Source organism: Sphaerodactylus townsendi, linkage group LG03 (genome assembly GCF_021028975.2).
Source record: "Sphaerodactylus townsendi isolate TG3544 linkage group LG03, MPM_Stown_v2.3, whole genome shotgun sequence".
Lineage (NCBI taxonomy): Eukaryota > Metazoa > Chordata > Lepidosauria > Squamata > Sphaerodactylidae > Sphaerodactylus > Sphaerodactylus townsendi.
The window spans coordinates 85,069,197-85,097,142 of NC_059427.1; the positions used below are offsets into that span (position 1 = coordinate 85,069,197).

Here is a 27,946-nt window from a genome sequence, read left to right on the forward strand (position 1 = left end):
TACTGTGAATCCAAGAATACATTGCTAATACATTGATAAATTGTAAGATAGGGAATGGGCAGAAATGGCATACTGGATAACATAAAGAACGCAAAAGGAGCCACACAGTTATGCTGCTTCTAAATTCTGTTTCCGCTGTGAAGTCAAATGACACTTTCCACCAATGCTTTTACTTTCTAGCAACTGTGCAGTGAGTGATACCAATGAAGTGCAGGATTGCTCACTTTAATGCCACATCATAAAGAAAAGAAATTATAGAGCAACATAAAGCCACAGTCACATAACACGTGTGTTCAATCAATTCTTACTGCTTTCTTCTCATATTCTAAATATAAACCTGACTTCATTCTATCTGCAGGAACTTTGGAATCAAATCTGGTACTTCCACAAATATACCTAACCCCCCCCCCCCCCACGAATGCTAGTTCTTTTGTCTTCTCTACCTTGATGGGGCTCTAGTAGCATAAGAGACAGCCCAAGATGTTGCTAAACTAAGGAAACCTTACTGAACCTCCTGATGTTTCACAATCTTATTCACAGAAAGTAACAGAATAACAGTTCTCCTGACCATAATCATCTAATAAAAGCTCAAATGGGTTCGAATGCTGTATCAGAGGTTTAAAATCCTTGTAGCATTGAGGCTGTTACATTACCTTGGTTGTGTAACTATGTCCATCAGAACCACAAACTGAGCTGGCATGTGTAAGGGGACATGGCTTGCATTTTACTAAATTAGCTGGTCCAGTCCAATGTCTCTGAGGAAGATTTCCTTTCTTTTGTCGTAGGCTGGAAAAGAAAAAAAAAGAGATTTGCTACTAAAAACAAAAAACAAATTCTTGGAAAGATAAGTCTGTACTATAAAGTATGCTTAAACCCCATAGGTTTATTCAGGTACATTTCAAGGCCAATTAAGAAGTACCTTGACAGTTATTAGCTTGTAATTAATTGTAATGTTTTTAATTAATTTTGTCCATATAAAGACATATAAAAATAAGAAATTGTACAAAAAACAAGAAGTAGAGGAAACAAGAATAACAAGTTGTTGAGAAAACATCAAAACATATAATACACAAGACATTAACTAATATTCAAGGAATATTAGCCTATATGAAAAAAAAACCCAGAATGGATCTTATGATCAATTAAATATAAACGTGACAAAAATTTGACAGAACCTTCCATCTAACTTTTTTCATCTAATATTCAAATAATGCCCACTGGTATATATCAGATTAACAATTTCTTATAGCCTTAACTGTAACAGATTAACATATTCATTTAATTCCTCTCATTCTAATTTTAATCCCTGTTATTATTAATATTAGTAATTAGTAATATTAATTTTAAAATAATGTCTTTAAAACTGAAAATAGGACTTATCAGTGATGTATAGACTAAAAGAAAAAAAGGCTAGAAAATGAAATGGGAAGATCCAAAAGTCTGTACAATCTACCCAAAACATAGAAAAGTGGTATTTCAGGGAGAAGAATTTTTAAGCTGATTTTCCCCATGACAAACAACTCCCCAACAATACATGTTCTTTATCTCCTAGCTGCCTTGGTGACTTTAATGAGGCAGAAAGCTGGTGTATAAATTATTCTAAACAAACAAATCTTAAATGAGGGTAATTTTTTTTTAAAAAAGAAGCAATTAATTCATTATAAGCTAGAATGTACCCACTGGTTTCAATCTTAAAACAATTCTTCAGTGATTTAATATTTGCAGTTGAAATATTTGCAGTTCTACAGTTCTATTTTTTCTATCTTTTTAATTCAGTTTAGTTTAATTCAATTGCTAACAATCAATTATTCAAGGAATGTGATTTTTTTTTAAAAATGAAAAGCTCACAAAGTATAGATTTGAAACTGGAAAAAATGCACATTTGAAGCCATTTCTGTGAGTTCTCATCTGTACCCATGGAGACATCCCCTTACATGTTCTTTGCTAAATGCTCTATTTTTGGAATAAGAATATTTTCTAAAGCCTTTAAGAAGTTTCCACTGTACAGCTACTTTAAAACTTCTAAAAATGAAGGCTGCCATAAAGGTGATTTTGATGATCTTACTTTTTCCATCCAATCCTTTTTCTGCCTTATTTCTTTTCTTCAAATACAGATTTTCCTTACTTGTTGAATTCTAACATCCTTTTGTATCACACAGTGGTAATATAATTCATGAACAAACATTAACTTTTTATAAAAAATTCCACCCTGCCCTGGAATTGCCAGTATTATCAATGTTTCCTATTGCTTAAAGGTGATTTATTTTTTACAAGATGAGATTGCATGAAGTTCAGACACTGGATCTTTCTCCTTGTATCCATCTTATTACACCTGACTATGCTCCAATCGCAAAATATTTGACTTTTTTGTGTGCTTTGCTTAAGTGCATATGTTTATCACATTAAGATGCTACTTAAACACCAATGGTCAATTAAATAATAACACTGAGAAAATGCATCTCTATAGTATATCAGGCTCACTGATAATAAAACCAGGCAATAGTCCTGACCAGAATTTGAAGCCAGATTTGTGAAGATGGTCACAAATTTAAGGCATAGCAAGTCAGAAAAATATTCAGCACAGATATTTCGATGGAATTTGACCTGGAAAAGTGTGCTACTGCGGGAATCATCAACTGGACCCAGGCTGAGTTGGATGCATTGGATAGAAAAACTCATAAGCTTATGACAATGCACCATGCCTTACACCCATGCAGTGATACTAATAGATTATACTTTCCCTGGCGATCTGGTGGCAGAGGCTTAATGCAAGTACAGCAAACAGTGGAAGGGGAGAAGCATGCGCTGGCCGATTATGTGAATGAAAGTCAATAACAGGCATTGATTGAAGTGAAGAACAGATATTTGCTGAAGACTCAAAAATCCAACAAGAATACAGAAAAATGTGATTAAAATGAGGACTGAAAGCTGGCACAACAAAGCACTGCACAGCCAATTTCTGGAGGAGATCAAGAACAAGGTGGACAACGAAAAGACCTGGCTGTGGTTAACAACTGGAAGTCTGAAAAAGGAAACTGAATCCCTGATTTTAGCTGCTCAAGAGCAAGCCATTAGAACAAATTCGATCAAGGCCAGAATCGAAAAATCCTCGGATGATGCAAATTGCTGATTGTGCAAAGAAGCTGATGAAACTGTAGATCATGTCCTTAGCTGCTGCAAAAAGATGGCCCAACTGAGTACAAGCAGAGGCACAACTCAGTGGCCAAGATGATCCACTGGAATTCATGAAAGAATTACAACAGCTAAGAACAGGTGGGAACACTGTCCACAGATAGTAATGGAAAATGAGAAAGTCAAAATCCTGTGGAACTTTTGAATCCAAATGGACAAAGTGTTGAAACACAGTACACCAGACATCACCATCAATGAGGACAAGAAAGTGACCATCATCGATATAGCAGTATCCGGTGACACCAGGGTCATTGAAAAAGAACACAAGAAGGTCATTAGATACCACGATTTGAAAATTGAGCTTCAGCATCTATGGCACAAACCAGCTGAGGTCATTGCAGTGGTGATTGGCACGCTGGGCGCCATCCCAAAAATGCTAGGGCAGCACTTGAAACATCTTCAAATTGACAAAATTAACATCTGTCAAATTCAGAAGGCAGCCCTGCTGGGATCCGCACAAATACTACACCGATACATTCCAACTTTCTAAACCTCTGGGTGAGGCTCGAATTGTAATGAAGGCCAACAACCAGCTAAAGATCTGGCAGCTGTGAAATCTACCATAATAATTTGAAAACTTTATCATGGTTTTAGAAAGCATGTGTATGAATGTTCTTTAAAGCAATTCCAACTCACCTTGCAATTTGTAGCACAATACCAAGTCTGATGTAATGTCACATTCAGCTGCTAAAATAATATAAATTCTATTCCTTCATTTCAGTTCCTGGTTTTTTTCTCCCCACTTCAACTTTTGTCACAGTGATAAATGGTACCATTAGGAAGCTTGTGTCCACAGAAACAGCCCCATCACAGTATCATAAACTACAAAAGAAAAGCCTGCAGTGAAAGGCATCAGTACCTTTTTCAAAAAGCAGCTCTCTTAGTAGTATGTTAATCGTTAACAATACATTCACCTTCAAAATATCTATTAATTAGCCGAGGTGATCTATTAATTAGACGAGGTGTGCTAGATTCAGCTGGAAGGGAAAGGGTTATAGGTTTCTAGAAATTAACTCATCTTTTTTTTTTACTGCTGGTTCGAGCGAAGGGGCAAGAAGAATAAAATTCACAAACCTGACTCTGATACAATAGAGTCAATTCATGAAGGCTTACCCTTTCCGTAGTAGAATTTTTTCAAGATTCCTAACCAAACCCTGACATGTAGAGTCAAGAGCATAAAATAAAAGAGTGCCTCTGACTGCTAGGGGTCTGAGATGAGACCAGGGACCACAGTTTGTAACTATATTCAAATCCGATAGTATTTTTTAAAATCAGATATCTCATGCTATTTGACTGGACTGCTCTATACTGTGTAATATGCTTTGAGTCTCAATAAAAAGGCAAGCTCTAAATAAAATGAAGAAAAATAAAAGGCTGAACCCAATAAAATAAAATGAAAATATGCAATCCTCCCATGGTCTCCCATGTGTTTTTTGTATTTGTGTTTTCTAACCAGCCCATAGAATCTCATTAGAATCCTAAAAATGCATCTTGAAAAAAAAATACATTACAGTACTGTGGTCATTACATTTCAAGGGGGAATACTTGATGCACAACTAATAATTCACATCTCTAGTCTAACAGCATGCCATGATTCAGAGGTAGATTTTGTGTGCTACAGGAAAACATTCGTGCCCCTCTCCATCATATGCCTAAAACAGTATATGATGGAGAATCTATAGGTTTGCCCTTCTGCTAATGCAGAATCTGTAGGTGAGACCTCCTCAGTTTGTGAAACATGAGGGCCATCAAATAGAAAACTACATGGATGTCGTATACATGGAAACTGTTTCCTTTTGAAACTCTGCATCACACAATACTTTAGGTGCATGGTTGAAGTAACATGTAAAATGCGTCACACATGAAGCTGCCTTATACTGAATCAGATGTTTGGTCTATCAAAATCAGTATTGTCTGCTCAGACCAGCAGAGGCACTGTAGAACTCTCAAGCAGAGTTCTTTCACATCGCCTACTGTCAGATTCTTCAGCTATAGATGTTGGGAATTGAGTCTGGGACTTTCTGTACACCAAGCAAATGATTTATCACTGAGCCATGGCCCCTCTCGCTATATTTAGATAGCGTCGCCCACTACCTAAGTAAATGTGTAGATACAGATAACCTTTAATGGCATAAGTAAATGTGTAATGAGACATGCATCTGTCTTTTGATGATTAAGAGGAAACATGCTCACAGGTTTAAGCACCTCAAGTCTTAATCAACCTTTTCATGTTAGCAAATGCTGGCAAGTGGCATTATAATGCTACAATGATAGCAAAATAAGCTGTGCTATAATGCTGGCAAGACTTGTATTCCATTACTCACTAGGTGTTGCTATAGCACTGCTTGCTTTTTATGTGGGTGTTTAATTTTTAGGCATTAACTAAGTAACATCCACTGAAAATACATGTCCGTTCATTTTCTATGTAGGGATGAAAAACCTGTCTAATTTTGTAGGACAAGCAGAATTCATTTTTTTCCCAAGCAGCAGAGAAGTAGTAAAAGAACGAGAATCTGAAGATCAAAGAATAGCTGCAAAATATGACAGCAGGCATTTCTCATATAAAATATCATTTTGTGATCTAAAAGGTATACCTAAAGAAAGGTATACTATTTTCAACATGAAGGTGATGGTGCAGTCCCATGTAGCACACAGAAAGTAACATGAGGCTGCCTCCGCTGGAAAAAAATAGTGCCGAATCATTGCTGTGCAGTTTTCCTTAAAAATATTCTTTGGCACTATTACACTTGGCAGTTTTTAAAAAGAGCCTTTTATTGTCTCAAACAATTGGCGAAAGTTGCCTCTGTTCACACAGACATTCCCCTCAGTAAAGAAAATGGCAGGCAGAGCAGCAGTAGGAGAAATTTTGGAGAAAATGACCCCCACCCTGAAACAGCATCACTTTCAATGTGATGTAGTGGTTAAGAGCAGGTGCATTCTAATCTGGAGGAACCAGGTTTGATTCCCTGCTCTGCCACTTGAGCTGTGGAGGCTTATCTGGGGAATTCAGATTAGCATGTGCACTCCCACACATGCCAGCTGGGTGGCCTTGGGCTAGTCACAGATTTTCGGAGCTCTCTCAGCCCCACCCACCTCACAGGGTGTTTGTTGTGAGGCAGGAAGGGCAAGGAGATTGTAAGCTCCTTTGAGTCTCCTACAGGAGAGAAAGGGGGGATATAAGGGGTGCCCTACGAGAGGATCCAATACATTGGATAAAGTGTATACCAACATTAAGGATGCCTACAAGGTGATACAATTACCACACTTGGGTCAGTCAGACCATTTGTCACTGTTTCTAGCACCAGCATATATTCCACTTGGGAGGCGGGTGTTGCCTGTAATAAAGACTGTGAAATCCTGGCCTGATGATGCCTCTAAACTACTTCAAGATTGTTTTGAGACAACAAATTGGGATGTTTTCTACCACCCAGATCTGGAAGAGTATACCACTGCTGTTCTGAGTTATATCACCTACTGCACAGACACTCTTACTGTGGATAAGCGCATCCGGATTTACTCCAACCATAAACCCTTGATGACAAAGGAGGTTCAGCGACTTTTGCATGACAGGAATATTGCTTTCAGATCTGGTGATGAGGCAAAATATAGTGCGGCGAAAGCCAGTCTCAAGAGATGTATTCGACAAGCCAAGATGAGTTATAAGAGAAAAATTGAGGATTATTTCAATAATAACAACATGAGGCAGGTGTGGCAGGGGATTCAACAAATTACCCATCATAAACCAACCAATGACATTTCTGTAGATGGGGATTCTTCTCTGGCAGAGGAGCTAAATCACTTTTTTGCCCGCTTTGAAACAGGTCTATCAGAAGGAGGTGACAATAATGCTACCAGGTGATTGCGGTGCTCACACCTCACTGTGGGAGGAAACATGAGGTGAGGCAAGTTTTGAGGGCTGTGAATCCAAGGAAGGCTGCTGGACCGGGATGGTATCTCCCGGTCAGGTGTTAAAGGAATGAGCTAAACCAACAAGCTGGTGTTTTTACTGGGATCTTTAATCTATCTTTTATCCCAGTCCACCATCCCATCTTGTTTGAAAGCTTCCACCATTGTTCCACTACCAAAGAGATTTCCTGCTGACAATCTTCAGGATTATAGACCAGTGGCACTCACCCCCATCATCATGAAGTGCTCTTGAAAAACTGGTCCATAGGCATATTAGTTCTTGCCTTCCTATATACATTTGATAAACATTAGTTCGCGATATCAGACTAATAGATCTATCGAGGACGCCATTGCCATTAGCCTCCACACTGCTTTGACGCATCTGGAACATCAGGGGAATTATGTGCTTAATGCTCTTTAAGGACTTTTTTTAATAAGCATTTAATACAATCTCGCCACAAAGACTGGTGATCTAAACTTGTGGATCTTGGACTCTCACATTCAATCTGTTTCAGGATTAGGGACTTCTTGTCTGGACGTTCCCAGAGGGTTAGACTGGGAAATCGGGTTTCCTCAGTTCTTACTCTAAATATGGGAACGCCACAGGGCTGCGTGTTGAGTCCTTTACTGTTCACCCTTTATACATATGACTGTAATTCTGTCTATCATAGTAACACCATTATCAAACGGTTGATGACATTAACGGGTGGTGGGGCTCATCTCTGGAGGGGATGAGTCTGCCTATCGGAATGAAGTGGACCATCTGCTCTCATGGTGCAGGGAAAATAACCTGGTTCTTAACACTAATCAAAGACAAAGGAGCTCATAGTGGACTATAGAAGGAATAGCTCAGAAATTCAGCCCTTGGACTATAAATGGAGATCAAGTGGAGCTGGGTGGCTAGTTTTGGGAATTTCTGGGCTGCTATGATTAAAGAGGACTCTGACCTGGGGCGCATATGACTGCTGACATTTGTTAAGGGTTAAGAAAGCCCAGCAAAGCACTGTACTTTCTGAGACTTTTAAGGCAAAGCAAACAACTAGGATGGAAAACTTCTGGTGTCCTTTTACTCCGCTGTGCTATAGAGAGTGTCCTAAACCTACTGCATCTGTGTATGGTTCTCCAGTTGCACAGTGGCTAATGGCCAGGAAGGCGCTCCAAAGGGTGATCACTACTGCACAAAGGGATTATCGTGGCTGCCCCTCTTCCCTCCTTGAAGAAGAAATCTATAATCTCCCGAAGCCCAAATAAATAAAGCCCGCTAAAATATTCTGAGGGACCCGTCTCATCCAGCACACTCTCTTTTTGAACTGTTACCATCTGGCAGACGATACAGGGCCCTCAGAACTAGGACAAAGAGGCTTAGAGACAGCTTCTACTCTAGAGCTGTGGCTATGCTAAACTCCGCTGCTTCATATTGATGTATTTGGGGCTGTGTAGGGATGGGTGGAGGAAGGTGAAAGTGAGGACGATGTATGAGTCTGAAATTGTATGCATCGAGGAATGCTGCTGTAAATTTCGTTGTGCGTGCACAATGACAATAAAAAATGCTTATGCTTATGCTTATGTTTATGCTGCTTAAATCCAAACTCTTCTTCTTCTTCTAAACTGAGGACCTCAGATTCTCCCTTTAAATCCATGCCGAAGGGGTGGATTTAAAAGGAGAATCTGGGGAAATTTGGGGGGTGCCTGCTGTCAGGGGTGCAATGGTTAAGCTAGCAGCACCAATCTTTCAGGGTATCTTTAGGAGTCTCTTCTAATGACACCACACAGTTTTGGTGAAGTTTGGTTCAGGGTGTCCAAAGTTATGGACCCTCAAAGGTATAGCCCCATCTCCTATTTGCTCCCATGGGGGCACCCCTTTGGGAGTCCATAGCTTTGGACCCCCTGGACCAAACTTCACAAAACCTGGGTTGTATCAATAAGAGACTCTCCTGATAGTACATCCCAGGTTTGGTGAAGTTTGATTCAGGATGTCCAAAGTTATGGACCCTCAAAGATGCAGCCTTCATCTTCTATTAGCTCCCATTGAAAACAATGGAGGATGGGGCACTCCCTTGGGAGTCCATAGCTTTGGACCCCCTGGACCAAACATCACCAAACCTGGGTAGTATCATCAGGAGAGTCCCCCAAACAATCCCTAAAAGTTTGGTGCTGCTAGCCCAAACAATGCACCCCCTGCAGATCAAAAACCAAAAAAGAACTAAAATGTTTTAAAAACCCACAAACGGAGGGGCGGAGCTTCGGACGTGAATGGGGGGTTTCAAACCTGAGAACCCCCCCTTACCTACATCCATGGCTGTGATTCTCTTATATCAACTCTGCAAAGCTTTGCAGATGTCTCTGACAGACAGACAGACAGACAGGCAGGCAGGCAGGCAGGCAGGCAGGCAGGCAAGCAGGCAGGCAAGCAGGCAGGCAGGCAGGCAGGCAGGCAGAGTGCATAGGATAGTGCATAGGATAGCAAGGGACAACAACCTTTATTCATCTATTTTTTCCATTACAGTGGTGATTGGGAGAGCTGAAAGAAGAGAAAAATCCTGCAAACATAAGGGAAATGGTGGCAGCAGCATGAAGTGTCCTACAGGTTGCAGAAAATAGCAGGCACTACATTATAGAGCTTTAAGGTGGGTAGAGGCACAGAAATGGAAAAAGATAGGCACTAGAATCACAGCAGAGTATTTAGCTATGAAATACTTCCAGGAAGAAGTTAGGAAAAAATTTGCAAATTGATCTATAATTAAGCTGTCATCTTTATCCTGAAAATGGTATAGTATTATATACCCCCTATGCCTGTAGCATCTTCCATGTGCAAGACATTGTCCCTCTGGGCTGGTCCTACTTATTCTTTACACACTGAGGACCTGAATAAAAAGATGGCCTTCAGTGCAATCCTAAATGCAATCCTTAGAAGCAAGCCCTTTTATATAGATGCAATCCTTGGAAGCAATCCCCATTATATAGATCTGTTTAGAACTTCTCTTAAGTCCAACTGTGACAAATGAATAGGGTTGCCAGGTCCTCTCTGGGCACTGTTAGGGGATCAGGAATAGCGTGCAAGATCCGGGTTGGGAAACTTCTAGTGATTTGGGGATGGACCCAGTGGTGGAATTCAAATGATTTAACAACCGGTTCTCGTGATAGGATTCAAATAATTTAACAACTGGTTGTTTACAAGCTTTTTAACAACCTTTTCTGCCGAAGTGGTGAGAGCCTGCTGAATCCCATCACTGGGTGGAGCCTGGGGAAAACAGGAATCTCAATGGGCTACAATGCCATGGATCCAAAGCATCCATTTCCTCCAGGGCAACTGAACGCTGAGTGTAGAAATGAGCTGTAATTCCAGGGGATCCCCAGGTCCCATCTGGAGGCTGGCATGCTTACAAAAAAAAAGTGGGGTAAAATATTTTATAGTAAATGAATAGATTTTATAAAGCTAGTGGTTAAATAACAGTTTTAAAAAAACAGGATGTTTTTCACAACTTGTCTGAGCATTATGTATGTGAAACTACTTATTTCCAAACCAAATTTAACACAGTTCAAATAGGCATATCCTCCCCACCCACATTTTAAATACTGAGCACTTCTCTCACTGAAGAGTACTGGCCTTCTATAAGCTGATGATAGATTGAGTCATACCATGCAACATCCATCACTTCCCCACCTACTCAGTGGATGCAATTAGTTCACATTTTCTGCCTATTCATTCATCTGTTTACTCTTATGTGATTCTGCTTAATCCATCAACTTGTCTGCAAATGTGGCTTCTTAGAAACAAAAGAGGAATTAAATATGGGCTATTATAACATTCTCAGGTTGAAAATGTAATGGTGATGGTATTGAGGCAGATGTTGGTTGCTGAATATCATAGGTGATGAAGAACTGTCAGTCTGCTATGTGCATTTTTTCTTTTTTTCTATCAAATCACATCTGACTTGTGATGACCCCGGTACAGTTTTCAAGGCAAGTTATGTTCACAAGTGGCTTGCCATTGCATGCCTCTGTGTCACAACCATGGTATTCCTTGGAGGTCTCCCATCCCAATACTGGCCAGAGTTGACTCTGCTGAGCATCTGAGTCTGATTTTTGACAGTAAAAATGCCCCGCTGTTAGAATGGAGAATAGTCCAGGGCAGCCAGGAGTTCTTCATGGCTCCTGGTGCTGCAGGGTGTCTGCCACATTGTTGTCCCAGTGCCACTCCATGGCATTGGCTTTGCTCCACAAATTTCCAGAACCACAAAGGTTGAGGTTCTTTTGAAATGCCTCTTTGTTGCTCTGGTGGCTCCTGCTGCCATGCAAAACTCCTCAGCAGCAGAACCAGGGCCCTTTTTCCTGCCTCGCCTCTCTGGCCTGCCCACCAATGGACAGGCGCTGAGAAGCAGCGGCCTCCCCTCCTTGCAGTGGAAAAAAACATGAGGGAGAAACCTTGGATTTCAGACAGAAAAGGGGTGTGTGCAGGCACCGTGAATGGGCGGGTGGTGATTTTCTTGCACACGCAAGGATTTATTTAGATTTTAGACAGAGGGTGTGTGTAGGACAGCGATTCCCTCACACATGCAAGGATTTTAGATGGGGTGGAGGGATGAGGGTGCCAATTCTCAGTGCCTGTTTTGTGTTCAGTCATTTAAAATTAAAATAGTGAAAGTGAGTGGGGGAAAGGGGGAGATTCAGCCAATCAGAACGCGGGAAACGGAGGTTGTCCACCCATGCATGGAAGACATTGTGGAAGAGCTCATAATGCAAAAGGAGAAGTACCGGGCTCATGAAGAAACAGTTGTGGCATGACGCACTGGCCCTGGCTTGAATCCCAGGAAGAATCGGGGAGAAGTGAAGAGTAAAAATCAGGGCAAAAAGGACTGCAACAGGCATGCTCCCAGATCTACCACGGGCATTTTGGTTTGAGATCTGGTGAGATTAGGGTAGCCTGAGCTATCCAGGTCAGGGTGCTATGGGCAATACTCATATTTATATGATATATGTGAGAATGGGCCAACTAAAAGCTATCATTTAAAAACTTTTAATTAATAGCAAGTTTAGCAACTATTCTAACACAAATGGTTCAAATTCCACTTTAAACAGAGGAACACAAAAATAAATGTACTAGTTGCCACATATAGTCTTATAATCATGGTGCCTATCTGTATTCAGCAGAAATTGTCTTATCCATCTTTAAACCCATTTGATATTTAATATCCATATTAGGAGACTTTTTAGGTTTCAAATAAAAGCTACAGAAGCTACAGGTTAATATCAAATATAAAATAATAATATTCTCCTCTAACCACTTTTCTCTATAATTTTTTTTTATTTAGCTGCTGGTAATCTGTAAAACAAATTAAATTTATTAGTGAGAAGTGTTTTAAGGAAAAAATGTTGCAAATCTTGCAATATAAAAAGTTGTGTTAATCCTAAAACGTCAAAAATATCTTAGATTTTCAGTGCAATTCTGAATGAATTAATACCCTTCTAAGTCCACTGACTTCAGCAGACTTAAGGTGTAACTTTGTCTATGTTAAGCCATCAGAGCTCTTTCACTTATGAATGTTTAGCCTTTCCAAAGACATGGTTCCTTTATGTCCAGATCAGTTTGATTCCTTTATGTCCAGATCAATTTCAAGAGTAGAAGAACTTTGAGTATGACCTCTCAGAATTCAGAACCAAGACAGGAAACTGCATTTTTATTATCTTATTTCGGTCTGAGAATGTTATGTGGCATTCATATTATCTCACAGGTTCAGAAAACCTAAATTTTAAAGATCCATAGAAAAGTTCCTGCAACATATATCACTAAAGAGATAGTGTTCCAAGTTATAGCTGTTCTTGGGAGTAAACAGGATTCATATACTGTCTCTGGAAAACACATCCTTCATATTTGAATGTTTGCAATGTTTTCATATATCATGCCTATAACAATTTAATTCTTCTAAAGTCTGAGCTTGAAACAGAGAGATACATTATACAAGTGATGCTGTTACATGATTGATTGGCTTAAGATCTAAATGGCTCAAAACACTTAACTATGGTTGCCAGTTGCAACCAAGAAATTGTTGCTGTGTTGTTAAAATTTCTTGATGAAACTCAGCAACTATGACCCATTTCTTTGTCCATATATCCCCAGTCATTTTCCCAGCCCTTCTCCCACCCCCTTCTGCAGGTAGACTCCTTGCTACACTAGACAGAAACAGGTAAGGATAACGGCACTATGAAAACAGACAAAAACCCCTCAGGTTCTGTGTCTTATGTTGCAATCAAAAAGCTAACAGAAGAAACCAACTTTGAAGCATGCAAGGAACTCCTTGGGGCTGGAAACAGCAGAAGTCATGCCAGTGCAATGACAAAAAAGAAACCATTTTTTTTTATTTCCAACCCTTCCCAAAAGCTCACAGCTTTACAATAAAATTTCTGATTTGTGACTTTGGTTACAGTTGTGAGTTCTAGAGCCTGGAGGGACAAACTACATGTTTTGATAACATGTAGTTTGTGCCTCAGAAGCAAGGCTCATAACTTGGCCAAAGTCACTTTCTCAAAAACCAGTTATGAAAAACATGCAGCTGCCATGGAAGATGGCCTTCTATGTTGTGTTTTCCCCTGTGGAGTCATTGGCACATTTACAGAGGTGTAAAGGACTTCTCTGTCTTGGATGGTATGCACCTCTTACCCCACAGCAGTCTGAAATGGCCTCAGTTGGAGCCATTTCAAGCACCCTTGGGAAGATGGAGATAGAAAAGTCATACTCTGCGCCTAGGTGGACACCCATGTGCCTGTGAAAATGCACTGTTGGATCTGTCCCATGGTTTTCCTGTGACATGATGTAATTCCCTGTCAGGTTGCTGGCTGTAGGTAGCAAGAATCAGGGGCATACATGACATGAAAGAAAAACGAAGAGAAAGCTGTCATACAGTTTGGTGCATAGTTGAGATTTATTTGTTGGTTTGTTGTTTTTAAATAAAATGTATTAATTTTTCATATAACAAAACAACAAAGAATACAGGGAGAAGATAATCTATATATATAAAAAGCTAACAGTGACTTTGTTAGTCACTTTCTAATGCCAAAACGGTGGGACGAATTGCCCCCAAATTTTCACATGACGTTCCTCCCTGTTGCAGGCAGGTAATTGGACCTTCAAATCACCGAAGGTTCATACCTGAGCCAGGTAAAACATCTTTTTCCTGGCCCACCAGGCCATGAAGCTGGCTGTGTTTAACTGTCACCCTTAGAATGTTCGTGCAGCCTGTCTGTCTGTGGCCTGAGGGCTTAGAATGTTTGTGCAGATGGCCAGAGATGAGCAGTGAAAACAGTAAATAGGTAATACTTTTAGGTAATACAAGTGGAAGTGAAACACATACACACTTTGCCGTGTGAGACGTCAGGTGGGGTTCCCCCCCTCACACGTAGGTAACTTTCACTCTCTGTGCCTCACCCACTGCTACCACACAATACATATCCAGCTCATCCTCACACACCTCACTCTGACCTCCCTCACATCCAACCGCCACTTAACCACTTCCTCACCCATATTCATCACAGCTCTCTTTTACTAAAAGTGAGATGGAGTTTGCCTTTTCCTTCTAAGAAAATCTACGGGGTGGGGGTGAACCAACACTACTGGCTCTGCTTCTTTTGCACATGACCCTTTAAGAACCCAGGGAGCTGGCCTCGATCTGAGCTCCTCACCACCCTGCCTCTGCTGCCTGACTGGGATAGCCTCCTTGCCCCAGTTCTGCGTTACTGTGTGTGTCAACCAGCCTCAGGGACAGCGTAAAGGGATTCGCATTCTGGACAGTTCCGTTGTGGAATGGAAAGGGTTACCTTATACTAAAAACACAAGGCACCACCATATAACAATGTGAATTGAAAAGGGAAAGAGGGATTCCATTTGACCACCCCAAAAGGCTATGCTGCGGATCATTGGACCTGCATGCACATCTGTGTGGGTTGTGGACTGTAATGAGAAGGACAATTGCCACAGCAACACGTGGCTGGGCCCCGCTAGTAATTATATAAAAAAGAAACTTGAAAATGAAACTAAGAAGGGGGTAGAGAAAAAATGGAAAGGCAGATTCTAAAGCTGAAGGCAGCTCACATTTACTGAACCTAGATGTTTTCAGAACTAGCAGGTCTAAGGTAAGTCCTAGCTAATTCACCTGCCAAATTTGAAGGTTTCCAGAATTTCTGGAGAGGCTAGAGTCAGACCCAGTCTGCTCTAATTCTAGTAGGCACCCTTTTCAGTAAAATGCAGCAGAGAACTTCTGCAAGCTCAACCAGTCGAATCACCATGTTTGTCAAGGCCTGGTCTTTTTTAGTCAACTCATGCCATATCTCTAGGACTAGATATAGCACCTAGATCTCTTGAGTTGCATACTGTGATTTGTTTTGCCCCCCCTTCCTTTCCCGCCTTTTGTTTTAGAGGTTGTTTCGCTTGCTTGCAGGCTTTCAAGGGAAGGAAGTCCCATGTGGAGAGATAGATTCAAGGTCACCAATCCTGGCAGCCCAGCAATGCTTACAGAATGCCGAGGTCACCAGGCACAGGTGGGAAGGGGGAGAGCGAGGAGTTCATATGTGGGGGGGGGGGTAGTCAATGGATTGTTGATTTGCTTCTTAACCTGATAGCTGTCATTCAATAAAGAATTTTCTGTTCACTAAAGTGTCATTACTGGACAGACTAGTGAAAGTCAGGATTGTTTGTGGGTTTTAAATACACAGGTTCCTAGACTGTACCTTCACACGGTGAGCAGCAGTGGCGTAGGAGGTTAAGAGCTCATGTATCTAATCTGGAGGAACCGGGTTTGATTCCCAGCTCTGCCGCCTGAGCTGTGGAGGCTTATCTAGGGAATTCAGATTAGCCTGTACACACGCCAGCTGGGTGACCTTGGGCTAGTCACAGCTCTTCTGAGCTCTCTCAGCCGCACCTACCTCACAGGGTGTTTGTTGTGAGGGGGGAAGGGCAAGGAGATTGTAACCCCCTTTGAGTCTCCTGCAGGAGAGAAAGGGGGGATATAAATCCAAACTCCTCCTCCTCCTCCTCCTTCTTCTTCTACCTTTGCACTGTAAACAATGTTGTAGTTATTGCAGGGGTATAACAATGGCAAAAATGTGTTTTGACATAATTATGTATTTTGAATTCTCTGAGGACACATTGTGATCAAAAAAGGATATTGAATTTCTTGTTCTTTGTCTTCTGTCCTCTGGGACCAGGCCAACAGCTTCATTACATTAGAATCTAAAAGTTCCTGGCATTCCTTAAACGTTGTCCTAAAATGTTTATTGATAGGACTTTATTTCTCTACTGTATTTTATTTTCTAGCCCTCCTGGTATTCTATTAGCTCGACAGTTGCTTTCATGTTTCTGTGACAACTATCTTTCAATTAATCATTACCTTTTTTGCTAGTCTTAGAATGAAAACTTATAAATTATAATAACTTATGCTCTGAAAACCACTAGTGTGCACTAATACCTTTTTCACAACAGAAGCCTTTTCTGCACAAGTTGTTTTCTACATATCTTGCAACCAAATACTGTGTTCTTCCTTTTAATTCTGCACAATTTTTCCTTTGATTGGACCTAGAAATTTTCCCCCTTCATATTTTCTCAAGCACTTTCACTGTGATTTTAAAAAAAATTGTTTCCAAGTCAGCTTTCCTTGAGTATGTGATTATGTTGAAGTGGTCTTTATTTCTCCACCTCACCAAAAACTTGATCTTCATCCACACCCCCATGTAGTTGCCCAACTTCCCCTTCACCCATTTTCTCCTCCTTTGGGAGTGAAGTCACTTGTCCTCCATTTTCAAAATAATTTTTTTTTAAATCTCTGCTATATTGAACTAGCAATTTAACATTCAGGCAGACACACACATGAGCAAGGACAAGCAGAGCATCTTTGTCAATTTCATATAGAATGTTCAATGAAATGTTCAGGCAAAGATACAGACCAACAGGGTCATTTTGTAATGTTACAGCAAAGACACAAGTCAGGTCCATTGTGTAAGCTTTGTCAATTTAGTTATGTATTTTGAAGGTGAGGAAACCCTGTGTCTGCAGTTAGTGAAATTGACAAAGGAAGTTGTTTATTGCAGGAATAAATTGACAAGAGAATGCAGCAATGACCATCATGTTACAGCTTTAATTTGGCCCCAAATGTGGTTCTTTGGAGGGGGGAGCTAAATGTTTCTGTTCCTTCATGTAAGGATGCCTGTTCCAGGAGTTGTTTGGGCTTTCATCTGGGGCTGATACTTCTCAATAGTACAAGTCTGCACAAAAGAAAAAAAGAGCACGGGGAAGGAGGTGGGCAAAATGATTCCAAATAACATGTTTCCAAGACACAATGTCTGACCACTCAGAAAATATGTGGTAAACTGTGCATGCGAAAAGGGCCACAGCTCTGCCAGATTTTAATAAAACTTCCCATTTAGTTTTTTTAAACCGTCTTTCTTGTTTCTCCATGGATTATCCCATCTTTCTCCCAATTTTAAAACATGTAGTGAAGCAGAGCGGTATCGGGGGGGAAACGGTGCCTGGGGGAAACACCTGGTCAAGTGCCCCCCTGTGCCCCACCTACAGTGGCGGTTCCGGCAGGGGGGAGGCCAGGCATGGGCTCCGGCTGACACCAAGTGCTCCCCCCATGTCACCAAAAGGTGTGCGCCGGGGACATCCCATGTCCCTATGGGCAATATGCCACTGTAGTGAAGTCACTGGACTTAATGCTCTGGATGAAGTACATGTAGTACTAGAAAAACAAGAACAAGAACAACAAAAACATAGCTGTAATCACCACAATAATTTTTATGGCCATTAGTGCTTTGATTATGTGTTCCTGCATTGCAGGGGGTTGGACTTGGGATATCTTCCAACTCTATGATTCTATGATTCATAAGCTATTTTGAGCTGAGCTAGGAATGTACTAGTCCATGACAACAGTGTGAGAGATCCTTTTGCCTATTCTGAAAATGTCAGAATGACCTTCCATATTGCAGATGTGTCTCTCTGGCAGGTGTAAGGCACAGTCCTCCAGAAATTTTGGAATGCATCCTCTGGGTCTTTGTAGCAAGGGGTACTTCCTTCAAATATATCATCAGTGTGTGAAAGAGGAACTCGACGGAATTGCACTAGAGTTCAGCTGCAGTACAGTCACTGCTTCATTATTACAGCTGAAGATGATCTCTGGTAAAAAGCTGCCACTGTCACAGTTCAATGCATATAGTTATTGTTGCTCAGTTATTTCTGATAGTATAATTGTTTGACAGATCATTTTTTTTCCTGTTTGGAATAATGAAACGCGATGGCAGTTTGATGTGACAAGAGTGGGGAGTTGGGGAGAACCAAGGAGCTGAATTCTGCAATCAGAAATATTGTCTGGAACAGTATCTCTGTACTTCAGAATATGCATATTTGAACATTCCACCATCTAAAACCACTTCACACGTTGCAAATTGCTGAATCATGGATCCTTCATGGCATGGAGTGCCTTTTAGCAATTTCAGCTGATATACCAGATATGGACATGCCTTGGAAAGTGTGATCTGGTTACGGTTATCCAATCTTTGCTTGCATCCAAGTTAGATTACTATAATATCTTCATGTAGGGCTGCCTTTGAAAATTATCTAGAAAATTCAGCTGGCCCAATATGCATCAATCAGAATATTGTCAGGGCCTGGATACAGGACATCATCATCTGCAGTAGCTGTCCATTTATTCCTTGGAACATTTTAAGGTGCTGCAAGAGACCAGTATAGTAGCTATTCACTGCCCTCACAGGGGCTGAATAAAGCCAACACCTACCCAGTAATCAATTGACTGGGAGAAGCAGGGGGGCAGTTGCCAGCAGCACGTAACTTAAGGAGTCCATAATCTATCCTGGGAGGTTCATAGGTAGGAAATAGAGGCTGGGTATTATGGCAAGAGCAGTATGGTGAAAAGAGCACCAGAGCTAATTGAGTGGGTGTGAGAAAGTCATGTGGGAAGTACAAGACACTAGAGCTGAAAGCAAGACAGATATAGAGGATAGGAATGTGTGTGAGCAGGAAGAACTAGAAGGGAAGTTTTAAAAAGTAAAAGCACAAAACTGTGGAGAAGAGGGAAAGTGGAGAATGATATGAAGAAGGAAAAGCAGGAGGAAAAAAGGTGGAATATTGCTAAGCACCTGTGGAGGAGGCTGCCAAGGAGAAGAGGAATAGTGAGCAGGAGGAAAAAGACACAAGGGAGAAATGGAATGTGGGGATATGAATCTGAAACAAGCTTATCTATAAAGAGCTGTAAAATAAACAAGGCTCCCTATAACTAGTCTATGCATTCTATGGAAGGGTTGTCTCTGAGAGACAACCCTTCTCTCAGAGTGGCATAGTTGTATTTATGCATAGTTGTATTTATATGCCAGCATTTGACTGTTCTATTGAATTTATGTTTAGATTCTTCTAGATGTGGATTGATATTTACCTCTAATTTCATGGATAACAAAAATACAAAGCTGGTATACAAAAACAGTTGAAACTGAAACAACTGAGTTATTTTCTCCGATCATTCAGTTAGTCTCAGCACAGGCTGTCTCACTATATTTTCAGAAACTTCTGACAGTACTGAGAAGTGTTGTGCCCCCCCCCCTCACTTTTCTGGCCTTTTGATTGCAACAGAATGTTCAAAATCAGCTCAGCCATTTGAACATTTGACCCCTTTACAGTGAACAGACAACCCACAAAGCCTTGAAGGTATGGCTGCCCCCTTTGGAGTTGCTCCAATAGCAATTGTGACAGCAGTTTGAAAGCACAATTAAGACACATCATAATGGTTATTATGTAGGGAAAGTGACAGGTTGAGTCAATGTATCCCGTTCCTGCTGTGTACACAGTTTGCCACTATCAATAGCTGATGCAGTAGGAGCATTCTTCATTGCAGGCACTAGTTCAGGGCCCAAAGGACTGTATACTGTACTTGTGAGAATGGAGTGCATTCACAACATTTTCACTGACTCCACTCTATTCCCTCTACAAAGTCTTCAGACTCTCAGCAGTGATGATGAGAGGAGAAGTCAATCAAGGTCATTTCCACAAACTTTTATCACTAATGTAAGGATACAACTCAACCCAAAGTATTATTATTCTGCACACATGCCCATACCTCTCTTAATGCAAAGAAATCCATGGTTTTTTGCTATGGCAATGCTTGTGTGAAATGTAGAAAATAGTTAATGTAGCATGAACAAAATTAATTGTACTGTAATTAACAGTGCTTTTTCTGAGGTGAAAAGGTCAAAGTATGATAGCTGTAATTTTTAGTAATTACACCAAATTCTGTGGCATGAATCCTGAACTGTAGGTATGCAGAAGCTTTGGGGCGAGAGTACTTCCTGCAAAACTGAAGAAGTAAACATTTTTATTTACAGGGAGATGATAAGAAAATTATTTTGGATGCTTTTCAAGAGCATAACCCCTAACAACATATCAAAATCCCAAACAAGCAAATTAAAAACCTAGACTGGAATGTTGGCTGTAATAAATTGACAAACTGAAAATCTCTTCTCAATGGAAGGGCAAACACACACCGCAAATCTACTTTGGCATGCCAATCATATCTCTTATGAATAAATCTGTTAAAACAACATGTGCCAAGGCAAACAAAACTGTGTACTGCTGAAAACTTACAAGCCCGCAATCCTTGTTTTAAGATCTACATTTTAAAAGGACTACTATTCATTAAGGAAGCACAATTGTGAACAGTGAATATAATTTTATCTTCCATGGAAAATGCTAGCTCATATAAAGGGGGAAGGAGGGAGAGTTTCAAAATATGAGTAGAAAAAAATGAGTATTAATTCCTGTGGGAGTCATTTTCAAATTCATGCATATTATGATGAGAAGATACACCTTTCTGCTAATAAAGGAGAAATAAATTAGATGTTGGAATCCAGAAGGACTTGCAGGAGGAATCTAATTTCTCTCCACAACCCCTTCCCACACTATTTCCTTTTTCCTTTTCAGGAAAGCCCCGTAGCCTCTTCCCTTTTCCTGCTTCTTTCTCTCCTTCTAGGGTAGTAAACCTCCAGGTAGGGCCTGGAGGTCTCTTGGAATCACAACCCATTTCCCAACTACAGAGATCAGTTCCCTCATAGGGCTGTCAACTCCAGGCTGGGAAATTCCTGGAGATGTATGAGTAGAGTCTTGGGAGGGCAAGGTTTGGGAGGGGAAGCAACCTCAAGAAGGAATAATGCCATGGCGTCCACCCTCCAAAGCAGCCATTTTCTCCAGGGGAATTGATGGTTGTCCTCTGAAGAGTAGCTGTAATTTCAGCTGATCTCCAACCTCCACCTGCTTTCCCTCCCCCCCCCTATTTAGAAAAACTTTGATCCAGTTGTGTGCTAACAGAAATGATTCTTTAGTGTAAGGTTGTGTTGTTGGTGACCAAGACCAAGATAATTCATGTCATAGAATTCCCCATTACTATGTACAGGTTTGAAAGGTGGACAATGAAGAAAGCTGAAAGGAAGAAAGTAATTTCCCTCAAAATGTGGTGTTGACTGAAAGGCCCCTTCCGCACATGCAGAATAATGCATTTTCAAACCACTTTCACAACTGTTTGCAAGTGGTTTTTGCTATTCCGCACAGCTTCAAAGAGACTTGAAAGCAGTTTGAAAGTGCATTATTCTGCATGTGCGGAATGAGCCAGAGTTTTACAGATACTATGGACTCCTAAAAAGACAAACATGTGGGTTCCAGTTGAAATCAAGTCTGAACTCCCTCTGGAAGCTAGAATGATTAGATTGAGGCTATTGTATTTGGTCACATTATGAGAATACGAGTCAATAGAAAAGACAATAATCCTAGGAAAAGATGAAGGCAGAAGGAAAAGAGGAAGAAGGATTGACTCTATAAAGGAAGTCATCACCCTCAGTCTGCAAGGTATGAGCAAAACAGTTAAGAATAAGAAATATTTGAGAACAGTAATTCATATGGTTGCTATAAGTTAGAGACAACTTGACAGCACTTAACATGCATACCCACAAACAAACCCCGAAATGACCACTTCATTTATATAAATACTCTAAGTGCTTCATATATATTATCTCAGTGATCTTTATAACAACTCTCAAGATAAGTAATATAATAATCATATTGTAGGTGATGGAGAGAGCCTGCCCGCGGTGAATGAGTTCATGAAAGGTATGGGATTTGAATTAGGGAATTCATGGTTCACAGTTTTATTCATTAGCCATTAAACTACTTTATATTTCATATAATCTTACTCGTAATCACATCTATCTGTCTGCTTTTTGAGAATCCTAGCTTTTAGGTCCATACTGAGGTTTGGCTTTCACAGGGCAGTTTTAAATCAGTAAAAACAAAATGCCTTACCATTTTTCAGAAAAACTGCATTGGTCTTATACCTTCATGTTCTAATACAGCATTGCTACATTTTATACAGTTTATTGCCTGCCTGCGTGCAGTCACAGAAAACTGAGTCACACATACTTCACATACTAGAGACAGTTTAAAATAAACTTAGTAAACATTAGCTGTGATAGACAGATAGTAGGATGGCTGTTCTCTGAGATTATAGGACATTCTCCTGAATTAAAAGTCAAACTATGGCATTATTCTGCACTTCATTCCATTACTGAATAAAGGAAGGATAAAAAACAAAAACAAAGCAATTATAATGAAAATAGTATGTGGATGAATGAACTGACCCTGCCATACCCCCAATCTTATCTTATTGGAGAATCAGCATGGTGGAGTGGTTAAGAGTGGTAGACTTTAGTCTAGAAAACCAGGTTTGTTTCCCCAGTCCTACACATGAAGCCTGCTGGGTGATCTTGGGATAGTCACAGTTGTCTTTGAACTCTTCCAGTCATACCTACCTCACATGGAGAGAGGATAGGAAGGAGTTTGTAAGCCACTTTGAGATTCCTTATGGTTGAGAAAATCCAAACTCTTCTTCTTAGATTCCACCACTGTAAGCATTTTATCCCAATTTGGCTCAATTCCAGAAGTGGTTGAAAGTGCCTAGATTAATGGAAGGCAGAGGAGAGGGAAAGGTCTCAGTCTCCTTCCCCCACTCACTACTTTTGACCTTTAAACTATATCCACACCAATACTTTATATGCACACACCAAGTTGTGCATGTATATAAAGTGCTGTCAAGTCACAGCTGACTTACAGTGGCTCCTGGTGGGGTTTTCAAGGCAAGCAGTTAAGCAGAGGTGGTTTTCCATTGCTTTCCTCTGCAGAATCTTCCTAGGAGGTCCAATGCTTTATAAAGGGCAAATATATTTATTTATTTTTATTTGTATCCTGCTGTTCCCAACAAATGTGATTGTCACCATCTTGTCTGCTTTGATTCTAAGTGTAGAAACTGTGTTCTGTGATTCAGAATATTTTAAAAACAACATTGACTTAATAGTGCACATTTCTGAAATGAAACATATGTATGTGTTATCACACACCTGAGGTCAGGAGGGCCCTCAAAAGAACATTTGTGCAAAAAATGACATTAGGACAGACATTAGACAACACCAAGGACGTAGGTAAGGGGGGGGGGGTCCTGGTTTCAACCTCCCCATTACTTGTCTGAAGCTCCATGCCCCGTTTGTGTTTCTTGATATATTTTTAGTGTTTTTTTTTCAGTTTCTGGCCTGTAGGGATGCAGCTTTTAGGCTAGCAGCATCAGAATTTCAGGGAGTTTTTGGGAGACTCTCCTGATGATACCACCCAGGTTTGGTGAGTTTTGGTTCCGGGGGTCCAAAGTTATGGACTCCCAAAGGGGGTGCCCATCCCCCATTTTTTTCCAATGGGACCTAATAGAAGATGGAGATTACACCTTTGAGAAACAGCATTGAAGGCTATTGCAATGGTTATTTCAAATTGTGAATTTTTAAGTGTACAATTACTGTCATGTACTTCACTTTTGTAACTCCCTTTCTTCATTTTGTTATGCCATGCTTTAAGTCAGGGTTTTCTTTTTTTGGAGGGGGAGGTGTTTGCACTGGTTTTCAGTTCTGTTTCCCAGTTCTGATTATTGAAGGTCTTTGCTGTCTGCCGGCCACGCGTCCTCATCACAGTCCGCAACCCACACAGATGTCCATGCAGGTCCAATGATCCCCAGCATAGCCTTTTGGGGTGGTCAAATGGAATCCCTCTTTCCCTTTTCAATGCACATCGTTATACGGTGCTGTCTTGTTTTTTTAGTATAAGGTAACCCTTTCCATTCCACAACGGAGCTGTCCAGAATGCGAATCCCGCTGTCCATGAGGCTGGTTGACATGATTGGGTAAGGCAGAACTGGGGCAAGCAGGCTATCAGGCAGCAGAGGCAGGGTGGTGAGGCGCTCAGATCGAGGCCAGCTCCCTGGGTTCTTAAAGGGCCATGTGCAAAAGAAGCGGAGCCGGTAGTGTTGGTTCGCCCCCACCCCGCGGATTTTCTTAGAAGAAAAAGGCAAACTCCAGCTTGCTTTTAGTAAAAGAGAGCTGTGGCGAATTTGGGTGAGGAAGTGGGTAAGTGGTGGTTGGATGTGAGGGAGAGCAGAGTGAGGTGTGCGAGGATGAGCTGGATATGTATAAGAGTAGGTGTGTTGTTTAGTAGCAGTGGGTGAGGCACAGAGAGTGCAAGTTACCTGCATGTGGGGGGGGGGACCCCACCTGACGTCTCACACAGCAAAGTGTGTATGTGTTTCACTTCCACTCGTATTACCTACCAGTATTACCGATGTACTGTTTTCACTGCTCATCTCTGGCCATCTGCGCGAACATTCTAAGGGCATACCAAGCCCTCAGGCCACAGACATGCTGAACATTCTAAGGGTGACAGTTAAACACAAACAGCTTCATGGCCTAGTGTGCCAGGAAAAAGACATTTTACCTGGCTCAAGTATGGACTTTCGGTGATTTGAAGGTCCAATTACCCTCCCAGAACTGGGAGGGACGTCCTGTGAGAATCATGGCTAAATGCTGGCATTAATGTGTAACTGAAAGCCATCTTTTAGATAACTGTATCATAATATGAGCTCAAAAATACAAGTCAAGCTCCTTACTTTACCTTTTTATAGCTAGTGATTCTCACTTATGATAATCACTGATAATCAAGGACAGACATCTAAAACAAACTTGCCAAATCAGGAAAGTAGTGGGAAGTGGTTCTGTGGTAGAAGGGGCCATAACAGGGTACTCTTGGGAGTAATAGATCATTGCAAAGAAGAACTGCACAACCCCTATACAGGAGGTGCCTCAAGTGCATAAGTGAGTTCGTAAGCACCTTCCTTTTAAAAATGAAAACCTAACTGATCCCAGGGCTGCAATACATGGGTGCAAATGGGTGAGGATATATAACAGCTAAGGAGGTCATGGTAACAAAAAGAGTTCTCTCAGAACTCTCTCAGCCTTACCATCCTCACAAAGTGTCTGTTGGGGGAAGAAGGGAAGCTGATTGTAAATCACTTTGAGATTCCTTAAAGGTATTTTATTTTATTTTATTGGTGTAATATTCCATTTTTTCCTAGCACAAAGTTGGGCTCAGGGCATCTAACAAATTTAAAATTATTCCATACATATATAGTAACAATATATTCAATAAATAATTCAATAAACCTATTTAAAATGATCAGACTTATTTATCAGACTTATTAAAACAACCTACCCAATTTCTAACTTTTCCCTTCCTAATTTTCTTAATAGAAAAGGGAAGTGAGAGAAAGGAAAAAAGTGGATGGTTGGGGGAAGATTTGAGAGGCCAGAGTTTTGGGATAAACAGTAGCGGCCTCAACCAAAGGCCCAACTAAACATCTCCTATATTGCAGGTCCTGCAGCACTGTAGGAGGTCCAGCAGGGCCCTGGTCTCAGCAGATATGGAGTTCCACCAGGCCAGGGCTAAAAAAGCCCTGGCTCCAGTTGACACCAGCTGGGCACTTTTGGTGCCAGGGACTACCAGTAGGTTATTTCAAGAGGATTGTAATGTAATCAGGGATAATACAGGGAGATGAAGTTCCAAACTATGATGCTCAAGGCCTTACATTAATATCAAAACCTTGAAGATGATCCAGAACTCAACTAATAACCAAGTGTTGTCGATAACACAAGTCAAATGTGTGCTCATACTGGAATCCCAGTAAAGGCTATCACTGTTGCATTCTGGAGCAGAGGAGTACTGGCATAAAACGGTGTGTGGGGACAAGGCTTAGTTTTTCTGCCCCCTCCCTAGCCTCCAATAGAGGTGGAGGGTGCAAAAACAAGGCCTTGCCCTTGGCAGGCCCCCACCCAGCGCAGGCTGCTGCCAGCCCCCCTCCCCCATGAGCAGGCACGGCCTCCGATCAAGGTAGGGGAGGCAGCAGCAGCTGACCTGGGCTGGAAGCCTGCCAGGCACTCCCAATCTTCCATTGGAGGCTGTGAGCAGGAGTGGCCTCTGGTGGGGGTAGTTCCCACAAGGCTCAGCAAGAGCTTCCCCACCTCTGCTCATCCCGAAGCTCCCCAGGCCATGGGCCAGGGAAGCTCATGCCAGGCTCTTGGTGGCCTGGTGAGCTGCAGGGTGAGTGGAGGTGGGGAAGCTCTTGCCAAGCCTGGTGGGAGCTGCCCCCACCCCACTTCAAGCTCCCTGGGTCACAGAAGGCCCAGAGAAAGTTCCCCCATCCCAACTGAAGCCATCAATGGATCTACTCATTATATTTTTAAAAAAGTAAGGATACCAGGCCTGGAATCCCTGGAAGATTTTTGCAGGTAAGCATGGGGAAAAGAACATTATACAAAATTTGGCAGGGATTTCCCATTTTGATTCCATTAGCAGCCTTGGAGATTGGTCTCTATGGCATTATACCCCACTGAGGTCCCTCCCCTCCCCAAACCCTCCCCTCCTCAGGCTTCATCCCTAAATCTCTAAATCTCTAGGAACTTCCCAGTCCAGAGCTGGTGATTCTATGTCCAACAGAAGGACTGTGCAACAACTCAGTCCAGCATTCCCCTACTCAGTATATTTCCCTGCATTCAGTACTAGCCCTGAAATTGCTACAGCCATCTATGATTTTAACCACCACCCACATTAACAGCGATATGCCCTTTTTACAAAGAATGCCTTTTTATGGAATGAATAAATAAGTGGACTAAATAAAAAAGACAAGTGTTTAATTCTTGGAAAACAGCTTATCATGGAACATGGCCCTATTAAGCATTAACAAGCTGAATAATTTCCTCCTTAATATAATGACTCTGATAAGTTGGGAAACAGCTGAGCCATTGTAGCAACATTTCAAATGGCAAACAATATCAACAGACAACCTTTACACTTTTGTTATTTAGCTGCAAGTATGATACAGCCAAAATATCAATACAAGCAGCAATTTCAAGGGTTTAAAAGTGTAATTACATTGGCTTCTTTTTTTAAAAAAAGGGTAGATTCAATCTTCCTTGTAATAGACCATTTAGGTATTAATAAGAAAATAAAATGCCTGCAATTTCAGAATGTGTAAACACAGTCTAGAATCACTATTGAATGTGTTGCCCTTCCTCCCTTTAGGACCTTTAGATGATGAAGAAATTACACCCTGGTCTATGAAACATGTGAAATAGCTAACAAATGATCTCAGTAAATATGCTGCAAAACAATTTTAACATAGGGAAATTTTAATTTAGGGATGACAAGTACAGCTTTTTTGCAATAAATAAATAAATGGCTATAAAGCACTTTTAGAAAAGATTTTGATCTATAGCCAGTTTATTTAGCACTCTCTTTTATGCCTATCAGTATGTAAAATATTCCTATTTGGCCAGAGAGTTGCACCAGTTGGTAGCACTTCTGTAATCAGCTTGTTTCTTCCAAAAGACAGAAGGCAAGTTGGTCGGTCTCTCTCTCTGGCCTTGAGCAAGGTGAAATGTTGTA

General features: G+C 41.1%; 1 protein-coding gene across 3 annotated transcripts in view; it reads right to left on the reverse strand.

The window, feature by feature from the left end:
* SPOCK1 (SPARC (osteonectin), cwcv and kazal like domains proteoglycan 1) overlaps positions 1–27,946 on the reverse strand; it is a 628,061-nt gene that overhangs the window by 218,722 nt on the left and 381,393 nt on the right. For all 3 annotated transcript variants that reach the window (XM_048491083.1, XM_048491082.1, XM_048491084.1), the window contains one exon: positions 654–786. In XM_048491083.1, coding sequence (XP_048347040.1) covers positions 654–786 — 133 coding nt within the window. The remainder of the gene's footprint in view (positions 1–653; positions 787–27,946) is intronic.